A 12,053-nucleotide genomic window follows, 5' to 3' on the forward strand; every position below is an offset into this window, starting at 1 on the left:
AATAAGCCCACAGTATTCCCCTCCAACGCGCTGCTGAATAGCCCCCGCAGTCGGGATACCCCGTCAGCGTCCCAACACTAACAATCGTAAACGTCGTCTCGTTCCTCTTCCCCGTAGTCTACCGTCGCGCAGACTTGTGAGGTGCACACAGGCGTTAGACTGATCACCGCTCATCTCCAGAACCCAAATAACGCAGCGTAGCAGAAAATAGCAGCGACATTGCCCCACGCGTTGAGCCAGAGACTGCGCAAACTAGAGAGTTGAGGACCATGACGTTGAACCGGCCTAGGCGATCGGCAACGAAGCCTGATAAGAAGCGGCCTGGCACGGCTCCTAAGTTAAGGAAGACGATCAGTGCATAGAAAAAAGTGTTGCTTAAGCTAATATGGACTGCGTATGAGGAGATGTAGGTTATTGGGATGAGGACGGCGAATTCGACGAATACGGCTTCTGTGGTTGAGGCATGCTTGATGTTGGAGGCACCGGCTTTCTTGTTGCTCGGGGGTCGTGATTTCAGGAGAAGGCAGGCTAGTGTCCAGAGGACGGCGCAGAGGAGAGCAATGGTGCGGATGGCCCATGTGAAGCCGATCTTGGGGGCCGCGAATAGGGTTATCAGTGGGAATATGACGCTGCCTAGTCCGCCGGCTGTGTAAGCGATGCCTGTTGTATAGCCGTAGCGGATGTTGAGCCTGTGTCCAACGCAAAAAACGGCTAGTGTGAATAGTGTACATACAGAGAGACCTCCGAGGACGCTGAAGGCTAGGAAGATATGGTAATACTCTGCTTCGTGTTATTGATTGCCACTGTATGAATTACACTAGTACATACCCTCACTGAAGCTGAAGCAGATCAATGCAGCCACCAATCTATGGGTCTAGGTATAATGACATAGGCTAGGCCGTGTGCATCGAAGATCGGCCCCGTTTTGTATAGTTTAATAACTGTTTACAGAAGCTCGGTGCAGTCATGCCTACCATCCTGTGATCCGTCAAGATAGAGGAAAAACCCATAAGCACCATATATCCAGCCAATGCTTGATTCCGAGTAACCCTGAAGCTGGTAAGTACTTGTCCAGGGATATAGGATCCCCAGGCTGATTAACAGGCCCATGAACGGGACCACAGCGCACCACGCTCCGAATACGCTCTGAAACCCCCTTCGGGATATGTTTCATTGTTCGATTATTGGGAGCTCTCGGGCGTCTGTGAATGAGCCAAACTATGGTCTTCTTTGTTTGACATGCCCATGCCCAGAGGAACGGCAAAGAGCAATTCGTGATCAAGAGCACGGAGTTGCTAGAAACTAGATGAGCATCATGGAGGGCCATACACCGAGATTTTAAATGGCCGTCTAGGTGCTGAGAGAGCAAGCTACACGTGTGCCTACTTGCGGGACCGTTAAGTTAATTCGGCATCGAAAGCCCCATATATGAGATAGAAGGCGACTTCTCAGAGTAACCCTCAATAGTGGGTAAGAATCGTCATGAGAAATTAAGTTCTACCCAACTCAGTGATTGATTACACGCCGAATTCAAGTGGAACCTTACATTCAGAGGATTCCCCGATAGTAAAGAGTTGGCCATCTCGAATGCTTATTGACGGAATTAAGCGATCGGTTAACAGAGCCCTAACTGGCGATCTCGCGAGCCCACTAGTCCCAAGTCAGGGATAACCATTGTATTCATAGCAATCCTGGCATATTAATGCGAAAAAATAGCACCCGAGTCGGATCAGCCTTCTAGGAATGCCATTCACCGCATTTGAAATACTTCGGTGGCAGTGTAGACTCGGTGGGAGGAAAGAAGGCAAGAACTTGACGTTATTCCTATTCCAGATAGAAAGAAACCCTATAAAACCAGAACAGCATGCCCCGAGCCTGCAAATTCTGCACCCTGTCAAGTTACTTGACCTTGTTACCCTAGGCTTTATGTTCTTTCACGATGGTGGGGAGCTACAGGCTCTGCGCATACACGTCACATTGGTCAATTGTCGCTTCCGCATCAACTCTAGACCATTTAACATCCAAACGAGGGTCGGATTCGAGGTCTATATGGATGGCAAGAGACTCAGAACCTACATCTTGCGTCATTATTAGTACATAAACCGCACTTGTATACGGCACACCGACCATGTGGCCACGAACAGGCTTTTCCAAAGCATCGGTGGTCTATATGAGAGCCATCGGCTTCCCCGGTGTCCCTGTTCGACATATGCCGTACAGCACGTCGCTTTGAGACACTTGCACTCCCTGGCAAGAATTCTATGCTCTTATTTTTATGCCTTAGGTGATTTATGTAGCCTTTTATTAACTCCACCTTTCGCATCTGCTGCTGTAATCGAACCACACGTAGCTCGTTGCCCAGTTTAATAAAGTCCGTGTCAAATTCCGCAACTTCTCCTCGAAGAAAGATTCAGGCGCTGGAAATGCCGTTGGATATTGCGCAGTGTAAGCACATGGGTAAAAATAATGTTTGTCTGCGAGAAACTTTGCTTTTTTTTTTTTTTTTTTTTTTTTTTTTTTTTTTTTTTTTTTTTATGGTATTCATCATCTGAACCACTAGAGGACATCCTAGCCCGAAAGACGTGTGTAGATAGATACTTAGTATTTGCAAGTATGTGTAAGAAACGGGGTAGCAGAAAGTTGAACTAGCGAGGTTGTATATAAAAGGCTCCTCACCTGATCCATATATACTTAAACTTATTTTCTAGAATCTATTCAGTTATATAATTGTTCTATAAAGGCAGCTTTGGGAACAAGGGTGCTCTGCTACTAGATCAGATAATGAAACCGTAGGAGGATGTGCTCCATCACATAGCTAGCAAGCTAGATTCTTGCCCAATAAAGTGATAACATCAAATGCCACGGTTAAATGCCACTTGCCCATTCTCACCTCCCCTTCCGTGAAATCTCTCCTCTAGGCTGTCCGAGTTTACGATCAATCTTTGTGGGAATACGCCCAAGGCAAACGGAAGAGCGAAGGCGGACGTCAGAAAGACCAATCCTACAAGATTTCAAGTTAGCTCGTGTACAATATGATATCCTAGGAGTAAGTACTTCACTAACCTATATTGATAGGCATTGCAAGATACGGACGTTTCTTCAGCAGCGCTGTCTTCTGGAAGCGCAGAAGAAGCAGAGGAGGGATCACCATAACAGGCGTAGAAGTGACAACGCGACTAATGGCCGTCTCGCTTACTGCGATGGTTGCAGCCTTCTGGCTCTTCCCCAGACTCGTCGTGGCTACGAGTCTCTCTTCTCCAGCATGTATTGTTTCGTTGGGCTCTGATGTGAAAGGGTATACGTCGATTCCTTGCCTGATCTCCTCACCGCGCATGAGGAAAACGTTCAGCGCACCAGCACTGGCAACAGCCGCGAAGGGAACCAGACGTCCAAGAATAATCTTCGCGCTTGGTGAAACAGATTTCAGTCGGGGAACGATAGAATTCAACCCTAGTGCAACCGAGCAAGAAGCAGATACGGCCATGAGGTACGACTTGATCATGCCGGCTGTGGTGAGAGGTGCGGATTTGTTCGCGTTCGCGCTGTTAATCGCCACATTTAGAGATTGATTCGCGATTTGCCAGCCCAGAGTGCCTTTCCACTATCATTAGGCACAGTATTAGCCCGCAATTCATGCCTATATTAGGGGTTGTTGCATAGTCCGGATTCACCTTCATCCCCGGGATAAGCATGCCCGCGGTGACAATCAGATTAGAGAAGACATAGCACGACATACGGAAAGGTAGAAGAACCGGTTCGCCTGTATCAGGGTGAATAGTTGAATCGACAACCTTCTTAGCTTGCCACAATTCCGGGGTCATGTTCTGGATTTGCCCCAACTTGTAGTTCGTGAGAAGCTCTTTGGCATTCTGCAGTCCAACGCTTGACGTAAATAATGTTCTTAAGGTATTACCTTGTCAGCCATCCTATGTCGCGTTCAGTAGCAGGTGTATATAGAATTACCTCGGGTCTGATAAGTCTGCACATTGGCGGACGCGTCCTAGATAAGTCGTGAGATCGTACTGCGAAGCGGGCAATTCCCGAGTCCCTGGCAGTGATGCGGACATCGTGTTTGTCTCTTAAAGAACGATGGGCTAATAGAAGCGCCAGCAAAGTTACCTTTCTCTTTGATATAAGAGCTGCTTTATCGATTTTTTTCCCCCGTTTTTGCCGCCTAGGGGACCACTCTTGCGCCCTCCGAAAACACATGGATACATGGCTATGAGGAGGATCCACTAAATACAAATGTATATCCAGAGGAAGAGCTCACCCGTTAAGTATTCCATTGTAGAGCTTCGGCTTTGGACTGAAATATTTGACTAGTTGGCCTTGTTTGTACAAAGAGTGATATTGTTAGAACGCGTAGTAGCCGCACATGATCATTGTTGCCCTTAACAGACACACTAGCCAACCCTGCAACAACTGTCATACCCCCCACCGTATAGTTCCGGAACAGTATGGATAATGACTTTTGCAGGAGTTTTAAATGATAGTTTAGTCATACCGAGGAGCTGATTGGAGAGTTGCTCCAAATTGACTCTTTTGTTGCGCCTTCTCGCAGCATATGTTAGGGCCGAGGGTTCAACGAATCAGATCATGATTTCGCCGAACGTCGAAGTGCTTCTTCGGTAGATACAAGATAAACCCACTTACTCTACTAGCCTTCGCCGAACATCCTACAGGTAGACTATGGAGTCCCTTTCCCCGAGAAATGCAAATAGCTCTCGTACCCCGGACTATGCTCGCCCCTATCGTTCGAAGCGGCATCGCCCTTGTGATCCATGTCGCTGCAAAAAAGTGAGATGCCAAGCAGATAGGGGGGAATATATGCCAGGGATGCCAGACTTCTGGTTCTTTGTGTAACTTCGGTGGCCTTCAGAATGTCCATTAGCCATCGACAACACTTCCCGAGGCAGCTTCCTGATCGGCTCGACAAGTAACAGTGGTGCAGCCAGGAGAGGAGGCAAGCATCGCAGTCAACACGGATAATTCTGCTCGATGCCAATCAGAGCCTATCTTCCCCTTAGTCCCTCTACTTGATCCCGTTTCGTTGGAAGTCCCACCTAGCGAGCCCATTACAGCGGCCCCAGCAACTTACCACTTCCCAGAAAGACTTCCAGCTCAAGCGATTCAGGCGTTGGATCAGTTGAAAGGGTTCTCATAATCAAGTTCTTGGAACATCAGGCGAATCGGACCCATGGCTTCTTCGGCATTGCAGGTTTGACGACCGTGACTTCCTCCTTTCCCATCAGGTACATTTTTCGATATGCAGGAGGGGTTCCGTTAGAAGAAAAGATCCCCGTTCAGTTCATAGCGACTACGGACGAGTTGTATGAGTCCACGAAGAAAGCAACAGCGATCCCTAGGAGTCAAAGTCTTAGGGACGAATTAAATAGCCTGGTGCTCCTGGAGTGCGACGAGAAACTGGTAGTTTTGTATAATCCCCCCTTCTTGAGCCTCTGTGACGTCGACTGACGTGGCAGGTTCGGGACATTCGTTTTCCCAACTCTTCCTATCATCTCAAGGCCGCAACTCGGTCTCGCCTCTACCCTTGTCACACCTGATCAACTTGCCGGTACATCTCTTAGCTGTCATATATGCCTCCACGCAACCATTTATCAAGTTTGATGAGTACCTCTCTGTTCTCGACGTTTATTCAAGGCAACCAACTGAATAGCTCTGGTGCATAGTGCTGGAGGTTTTGCTGCAAGAGATACACACACCTCACTTAGCTGTCCTGCAGGCTGGGCTTCTTTATCTACACAAACCCCCTCAAAAGAGTCAAACTGCTGTTGCTGACAGCGCATCCCTGTGGTCCTTTGTTGGGTTACTCGTCGGGCCCGCTACATCTTTTGGTCTTCAATTAGAATACGGACCGATGGGCCTCCCGGCCTAGGAGCGGCGACTACGCAGGAGACTCTAGTGATAAGTGGGGGAGCCTCCTAATGTGTCAGCCTCCATATATTAGATATGATGAATGGGATGTAACAGATCTGGACGACAATTTTCGCACTGATGAGCGAGTATCCTAGTTGCCTCCCTCAAACAGACCCCTTAGGCAAGATGTGCGCCATGGTCAACAATTTCAAGGCTTTGGCCGTTTGTCTCGGGTGGCAGATGAGGTGCAGTATGGCCTCTAGTAATCACTTTATCATGTCGCAAAGACATCGCCGATAACAAAGACCTCCATAGTGCGCTGAGGTCGTTACAATACACTTCGACAAACTTTGCCCGAGTCCCTCTAAACCACTCGTCCACTTCTCCAGAAACTGAGAATGGTACCCTAATTTACCACAGCCGCTGCGAATGCACGATAGGCTTGTCGCTTCCGTTGACGGAACAGGTCCTCAATCCGCCTGTCTTCATTTTGCCTACACGCTACTGGAAGTGTTCATCTTCGGCGCTTACGACCGATGGTCCGATCGGCTACTCCGCCACCCTTGTTCGAGGAAATGGAAGCCTCAACCAATTTCACCACAGCCCCTGACGACTACATATTTTATACCATAGAGTCTGACGAGATCGAACCGACCCCGACCATAGACCTATCCAATGAGATTAGTGCGGTTCTCAAAGCGGCCGAAATTAGTGCAGCGAAGATGCTTCGATTGTTGGTGAGAATGGTGTATAGTGTCTTTGGCTGGATATTGGTACTCGTGTATGTGTTGTCCCTTTTCCTTCCTTGTTTCATATCTGACATAAAGGATGATCTAAATTCAGGGTGCTAAGACGGGTTTCCAACTGTTTCCAGCCTTTATGTTGCTCCTCCTTGTGCAAGCACCTCGAAAGACCACGCCCTCAGGGCTAGACGGTTGGTGCATATGTGGCGACAGGCTCTCCGCAGGCAGAGCGAGGGGTTTTCGTTGATGAATCCAGCCCTGGTCCGACTGGATGGGGTTCACTGGGCTGGACTGGGTCGGAACTACTATCTTCCACGGCATGTTAAGGAAGCGACTCGATGAGACGTCGGGGTACTAGTAGCGCTCTACCTTGGATAACTCCGTCTGCGTGGCGAACATTTCGGGCCAGGTAAGTCAGAATTCAGGATGGTATATACACACAAATCGAACAGGAGTTTGAGTTGAGAGGGAGCCGGTTCGTTTGTACCTCCTAAACTAAGGAATCCACTCAATTCCCGCCTCCAAGTCGTCGATCACAGTCGATCATTTGGAATTTATTCGGGCTACGTCACGGAGGTTCGGATGCGAGCCTTCTTTTTTTTTTCCCCCATTTGTTCTTATTATAGGTCGGTGTCCTTATGCTATCATACCCGACGGAAAGCGATCGATCCTCTGGAGGTGGCGTTAAAACTACCTTGTTAACCGTGGAAAGAGATAAAGGTCTGGCCAACCCTACCCTGGAACCGGTGGCACTTGCTTTGGTACTTTCTATATCCAGGATCAAAATTCAAAGAAGTAGAAAGGAAACCCGCAGTAGACTTGCAATTTATTCATGTGGAGGAGGGTCGCATCCTGTCAGGCTGTTACGATGTGGAGGAGGGAAAATAAGATCAGCACTGAGTAACCAGAATAAGTATATGATTGTGGATAAACTGCTTGGTCTCCACCGCTGAACGCTTTTCTAACTGTAAACAACTGTACAGAGTACAAGCCCCCTCTCTTCAATTTGAGAGAGCAAAAAAAAAAGAAAAAAAAAAAAAAGAAAAAGAAGAAGAGAAGAAAAGAGAAAAAAAAGCAAACAACAATTGTCTTTCCTGTCAATACGACTCTAGAAGATACCCAGGCGTATGGAAGTGTGATGTGTGTGGATCATGTATGTATGTATGTACATAATTAGTTTTATGTAATATGTGCACCTGACTAGGATGCTTCCTCGGGCGAAAAAGAGGATTTTTCAGATTATTTTTGCTTTTTAACGGCGCTCAAAAGTTGGAGTCACAAAAGGGTCAAATGTTTCTTGAAGACATACATACCTATGAGAGTCCACCGTCGCCTCTCGATGATCATCGCAGGTTGGTTTGTTGGTTTGCCCCTCTCTTTCTCTTCCACAGCCTATCTCCATTTTTCCCCCTCCATCCTTTCCTTGCACGTTATCTGCATCATGAACGCACTGACCTTTGTTGTAACGTCCGCCTCTTGGAAGTTCAAAAAATATAAATATAAAATTCAAATGAAACCACGAAAGCACAGAGACTATTTTCCTCATGTAGTCATTTGTTGTTCCCCTCCTGACTCCTGCGGTTAATTACTAGTCATCGTCAAGCCATTCTCCTGCCCTTTTAAGGCACTACGGCCGAATAGGAGGATCCCCACATCATCTTCCCCCCTCCGAGGTTATTGCCTAGTACAGACTTGTATGTACCTACAGCGGACGTACCTAGCTAGCTGTGGTTTTGAAAGAGAGGAGCTTCCGTTGCGCTTCCGTTTCCCCCTTTAAGCTCCTTGCATTGTTCGGGATAAAATCAGTCAATATTAAACAAGTAACAAGCACAACTCAGAGAAGATTTCTAGCAGGAAGGGGACGGACAGGACACTAAAAAGCAAAAGCAAAAGAGGTGTGGCTAGTGCCCAGTGGTGACCGGAAACCAATGGCACCAAGTCAGTGACCCCCCCCCATCAAAAGTCCCACTTTTGCAGAAGTAGTAAATTACCCAAAACTTTCTCTTCCCTCTCTCTTTTTCCTCTCCCAACCAAACAACCCGTAGACCGTCATTTTTTTTCCCCTTCGGTTTTCCTTTGCCTTTTTCCCTCTTCTTTTCCTTTTCTTCATTCTTATCCTTTCCCCCGGGGCATTTTCCCTCACTCTCGATTTCGGTGGGTAATTGACTACCGAGTCTGATATTCATTTTCCTATTCATACTCTCCCGCAGCCGTTGCTCTTGAGGTTCTGCGACGTGCTTGAGCCTGTTGCTTGTTCGATCGGTCGCGACCCATCTAGCCCACGATGGACGGTGGCCAGACCACTACCAACGCCGCCCCCGCGGGCAACTCCAGCGATTTTGTATGTGATGATCTTTTTTTTGATGCTGATATAGATATTGTTGTTTCTTTTTTTTTTTTCCCCTTTCTTCCCTTTTTGTGTTTTTTTTTTTCTTTGTTACATTATTATTGTTATACTTTTGGTCTTTGAGTCTATCGTGGACAAAGAATTACACTAACAAGATGCATAGGTGCGGAAACTTTACAAGTGAGTATTCTTCTCCTTTTCCCAACTTGCTCCCTCCACTCCTTTCCCTCCCCCCCCCCACCCCTCCTCCGAGCTTCGTCAGTCCGACTCCATGCGACTACACGTGCTTCCATTTACGATGGCTCGCCTACGGTCCAAGCAGCTCGTTCCTACCTCGGTCTTGTCACTAACATTTCTCTGCAAGAATGCTGGAAGATCCGTCCTACTCGGAGATTGTGCGGTGGGGTGATGAAGGGGACAGTTTCGTCGTCTTGGAGGTAATTAATGCACACCCCTCGTGCCTTCGCCCGGTGGCTGCTCTCGGGCTAATCGGTCCTTACGCTGTTACAGTGCGAGAAATTTACAAAAACAATTCTCCCCAAACATTTCAAACATAGCAATTTTGCCAGCTTCGTACGACAACTGAACAAGTATGATTTCCACAAAGTGAGACAAAATAATGAAGAGAATGGTCAATCACCGTATGGGCAGAATGTAAGGCTGCGCATGTTTTTTGGCGCTGGTGATTGAGCGGCGTTTTTCTGACCAGGAATCCAGGCGTGGGAATTCAAGCATCCCGAATTCCGTGCAAACAGCAAAGAATCACTCGACAATATCCGACGGAAGGCGCCCGCCCCTCGCAAACAGACCCAGAGCAACGAGGACTCGGTCCCCACGCAACAGATCGACCTTTTAAATTCGCAAATATTGGCGCAGCAACAACAAATTCAACATCTCTCGGATCGGTATGCCCAGTTAACCGTGGACCACCAGATCATGCTGCAGGAGGTGATGAGAGTCCAAAAGACAGTCCTAAACCACGAGCATGTCATCCACCAACTGATGACCTACCTCTTATCGGTGGATGCTCGCCAACGGCGAGACAGTAAAGCCTCCGCGCCTTTCCAGGCCCAAGGCCAGGGGGGTTCGACCTTAAGCCCTTCCCAGGTGGCGTCGATGGACGATGAACCTTCGTCACCCTTGCAGCATGCCTCGAAACTTCTCAATGACATGAACGCCGAAATCCAGTTCAATCTCAGTGGCCTTGATTCGCTAGGCGAGCCACCAAAGACCGGCCCCGTTGTGGCCCCTACACCCGCACTGGAAACTGCGCCGCGGAATGGCGTGGTGCGCCCACCGACTGCGGCCGCCACGACCCCCGCAAACCCAGCCAATCCCGCGAATGCCGCAACCGCAGCCTTGGTTTATCCGAAGATGAATGGCGAGATTGAACCGGTCGTGTACCCGGTGGGTGCAACCAATGGAATCGATCCGATGTATAGTGAGCACGTCAACAATGTCCCTTACCCAATGCCACCCAAACAAGAAGTCGACGATACTCGAAGGCAGTTCCCAGACAGTCGGAAAAAGAGCACGAATGTTGATCCGGGGTGGATGCGTAGCCCGCATATCTTACTGGTCGAAGACGATGCGACGTGTCGGCAAATTGGCGGAAAGTTTCTCTATTCGTTTTCCTGCGTGATTGATACTGCTGTAAGTATTCTACGTTGCGGATCACCGCTCAAAAGATTGGTTTTTCTGATGGGCGACAACGCAGTTTGATGGACTTGAGGCGGTGAACAAAATACAGGATGGCTCGAAATATGACCTGATTCTGATGGATATCATTATGCCCAACTTGGACGGTGTCTCGGCGTGTCACCTCATTCGGCAATTCGACCGGACACCTATTATTGCAATGACGTCTAACATTCGAAGTGATGACATTCAACTTTACTTCCAACATGGTATGTCCCATCTGCGAAGGGGAACGGGTTAATTGCGGTTGCCCCTGCTGACGCTGATCAGGAATGGATGATGTTCTGCCGAAACCTTTTACGCGAAAGAGTCTTCTGGATATGCTGGAGAAGCACTTGGTTCACCTGAAGACTATTCCGCAAGGCATGGAAGCAGCCCAACCTACGGCGGCAGTTACAATGGCTGCACAGAGCTCCGCAGGCCAGTCGGTCAAAGAGGACAGCTCCCCTAGCCAATCGCCATCTACATCAATCAACAATTGGCAAACGCCGAGCCAGTTCCAGGGCATGGCTACTGTTCATCCTAACCTTCAGCAGGTTCCAGGTCAATATGTGCCTGCGGCCCCTCCTGCTGCCGCTGCATATGCGGTAGATCAGAATGGGGTGCAGTATCCCACAGCTCCTGTGGCCCTCCCGGCTGCGGCTACAGCTGCAGCACGGCCGCAACAACGACGGCAGGTCTCTGACATGGCCAGTGCTGCCGAAAACCCCAACCTCGCCAAGCGACCGCGTGTATATGCGGCTCAGCCTCAAACGATGGTCAACCCCGTGCAGGCCGCACGGACCGGCTAAGCGTCGCTTACCTCAAGTCCTGTATATTTCCCAACCAACCCACCACCTATACTGCATTACTCTCCACCTATCTTCACTCACTACATCCCCCTTTCACGATCGCTATCTCCGCTATATGAAATCTCTACCCGTACGATACCGTTGACCCCTGGTGGATCTTTGATAACTTACGGCGTTTATAAGGCTTTTAATTATTTATCTTTTTTGACTTCTTTGCTTCCCCTTGCGGATACTCTCAGCAGAACTGTTTGTTTCACCGTTGTTTTTCCATTATAAAGGGATATAAGGGAGTTTTAACTATATTAGGTCGGGGCATCCAGACTGATTATTTTTTTTTTTTTTGGGTGGTGTACTTGTTGCTGTAATTACTTGGACATGTTACGTGGGTAAATTGTCCTGTTGAGTGGAAGATCCACGGTTGGCGCATTTTTTGCTGTTTCGGAATTGGAACACAATTTGATGGTGCTTATATCCTAGCCACACTACCACAATACAAAACACAACTCATCCATTCATCTTGGTTACCTACCGCCTACCATATTTTCACGGCACAGCCATGTCTGCAAGATACCTTCCAATCAGATGCAGAAGTCGCAC

At 48.3% G+C, this 12,053-nt stretch overlaps 5 protein-coding genes across 5 annotated transcripts; 3 read left to right on the plus strand and 2 right to left on the minus strand.

Moving 5' to 3' along the window:
- Positions 1–170: 170 nt before the first annotated feature.
- BDW43DRAFT_318539 (major facilitator superfamily domain-containing protein) lies at positions 171–2,088 on the minus strand (the record flags this gene model as incomplete). Its single annotated transcript, XM_032048717.1, has 5 exons — positions 171–243; positions 282–780; positions 829–866; positions 950–1,156; positions 1,970–2,088. 5 exons carry the CDS (start codon positions 2,086–2,088, stop codon positions 171–173), a joined length of 936 nt encoding a protein of 311 aa, XP_031902133.1.
- A 764-nt stretch (positions 2,089–2,852) lies between these two features.
- BDW43DRAFT_299195 (sideroflexin family transporter) lies at positions 2,853–4,067 on the minus strand (the record flags this gene model as incomplete). The annotated part of the gene is made up of 4 exons (XM_032044689.1): positions 2,853–3,001; positions 3,094–3,601; positions 3,672–3,900; positions 3,964–4,067. 4 exons carry the CDS (start codon positions 4,065–4,067, stop codon positions 2,853–2,855), a joined length of 990 nt encoding a protein of 329 aa, XP_031902134.1.
- A 2,156-nt stretch (positions 4,068–6,223) lies between these two features.
- Positions 6,224–6,613, plus strand: BDW43DRAFT_43980 (uncharacterized protein). Its single transcript, XM_032050065.1, has one exon. It carries the CDS (start codon positions 6,307–6,309, stop codon positions 6,508–6,510), a length of 204 nt encoding a protein of 67 aa, XP_031902135.1. The 5' UTR covers positions 6,224–6,306; the 3' UTR covers positions 6,511–6,613.
- Positions 6,614–7,888: 1,275 nt separating this feature from the next.
- BDW43DRAFT_271516 (uncharacterized protein) lies at positions 7,889–8,485 on the plus strand. The gene has a single exon (XM_032041440.1). The coding sequence runs from the start codon at positions 7,936–7,938 to the stop codon at positions 8,203–8,205; it is 270 nt and encodes an 89-aa protein (XP_031902136.1). The 5' UTR covers positions 7,889–7,935; the 3' UTR covers positions 8,206–8,485.
- A 556-nt stretch (positions 8,486–9,041) lies between these two features.
- Positions 9,042–11,971, plus strand: skn7 (putative stress response transcription factor SrrA/Skn7). Its single transcript, XM_032041441.1, has 5 exons — positions 9,042–9,404; positions 9,478–9,621; positions 9,685–10,620; positions 10,685–10,874; positions 10,936–11,971. The coding sequence occupies exons 1-5, from the start codon at positions 9,333–9,335 to the stop codon at positions 11,454–11,456; spliced, it is 1,863 nt and encodes a 620-aa protein (XP_031902137.1). The 5' UTR covers positions 9,042–9,332; the 3' UTR covers positions 11,457–11,971.
- The last annotated feature ends 82 nt before the right edge of the window (positions 11,972–12,053 follow it).

This window comes from Aspergillus alliaceus (genome assembly GCF_009176365.1).
Source record: "Aspergillus alliaceus strain CBS 536.65 unplaced genomic scaffold BDW43scaffold_13, whole genome shotgun sequence".
NCBI lineage: Eukaryota > Fungi > Ascomycota > Eurotiomycetes > Eurotiales > Aspergillaceae > Aspergillus > Aspergillus alliaceus.

Coding starts and splice junctions, on each gene's coding strand:
- BDW43DRAFT_43980 (XM_032050065.1), top strand. CDS start 6,307: ATGCACGATAGGCTTGTCGCTTCCGTTGACGGAACAGGTCCTCAATCC.
- BDW43DRAFT_271516 (XM_032041440.1), top strand. CDS start 7,936: ATGAGAGTCCACCGTCGCCTCTCGATGATCATCGCAGGTTGGTTTGTT.
- skn7 (XM_032041441.1), top strand. CDS start 9,333: ATGCTGGAAGATCCGTCCTACTCGGAGATTGTGCGGTGGGGTGATGAA. Junction 10,621..10,684: donor CCTGCGTGATTGATACTGCT/GTAAGTATTCTA, acceptor GCGACAACGCAG/TTTGATGGACTTGAGGCGGT. Junction 10,875..10,935: donor TCAACTTTACTTCCAACATG/GTATGTCCCATC, acceptor GACGCTGATCAG/GAATGGATGATGTTCTGCCG.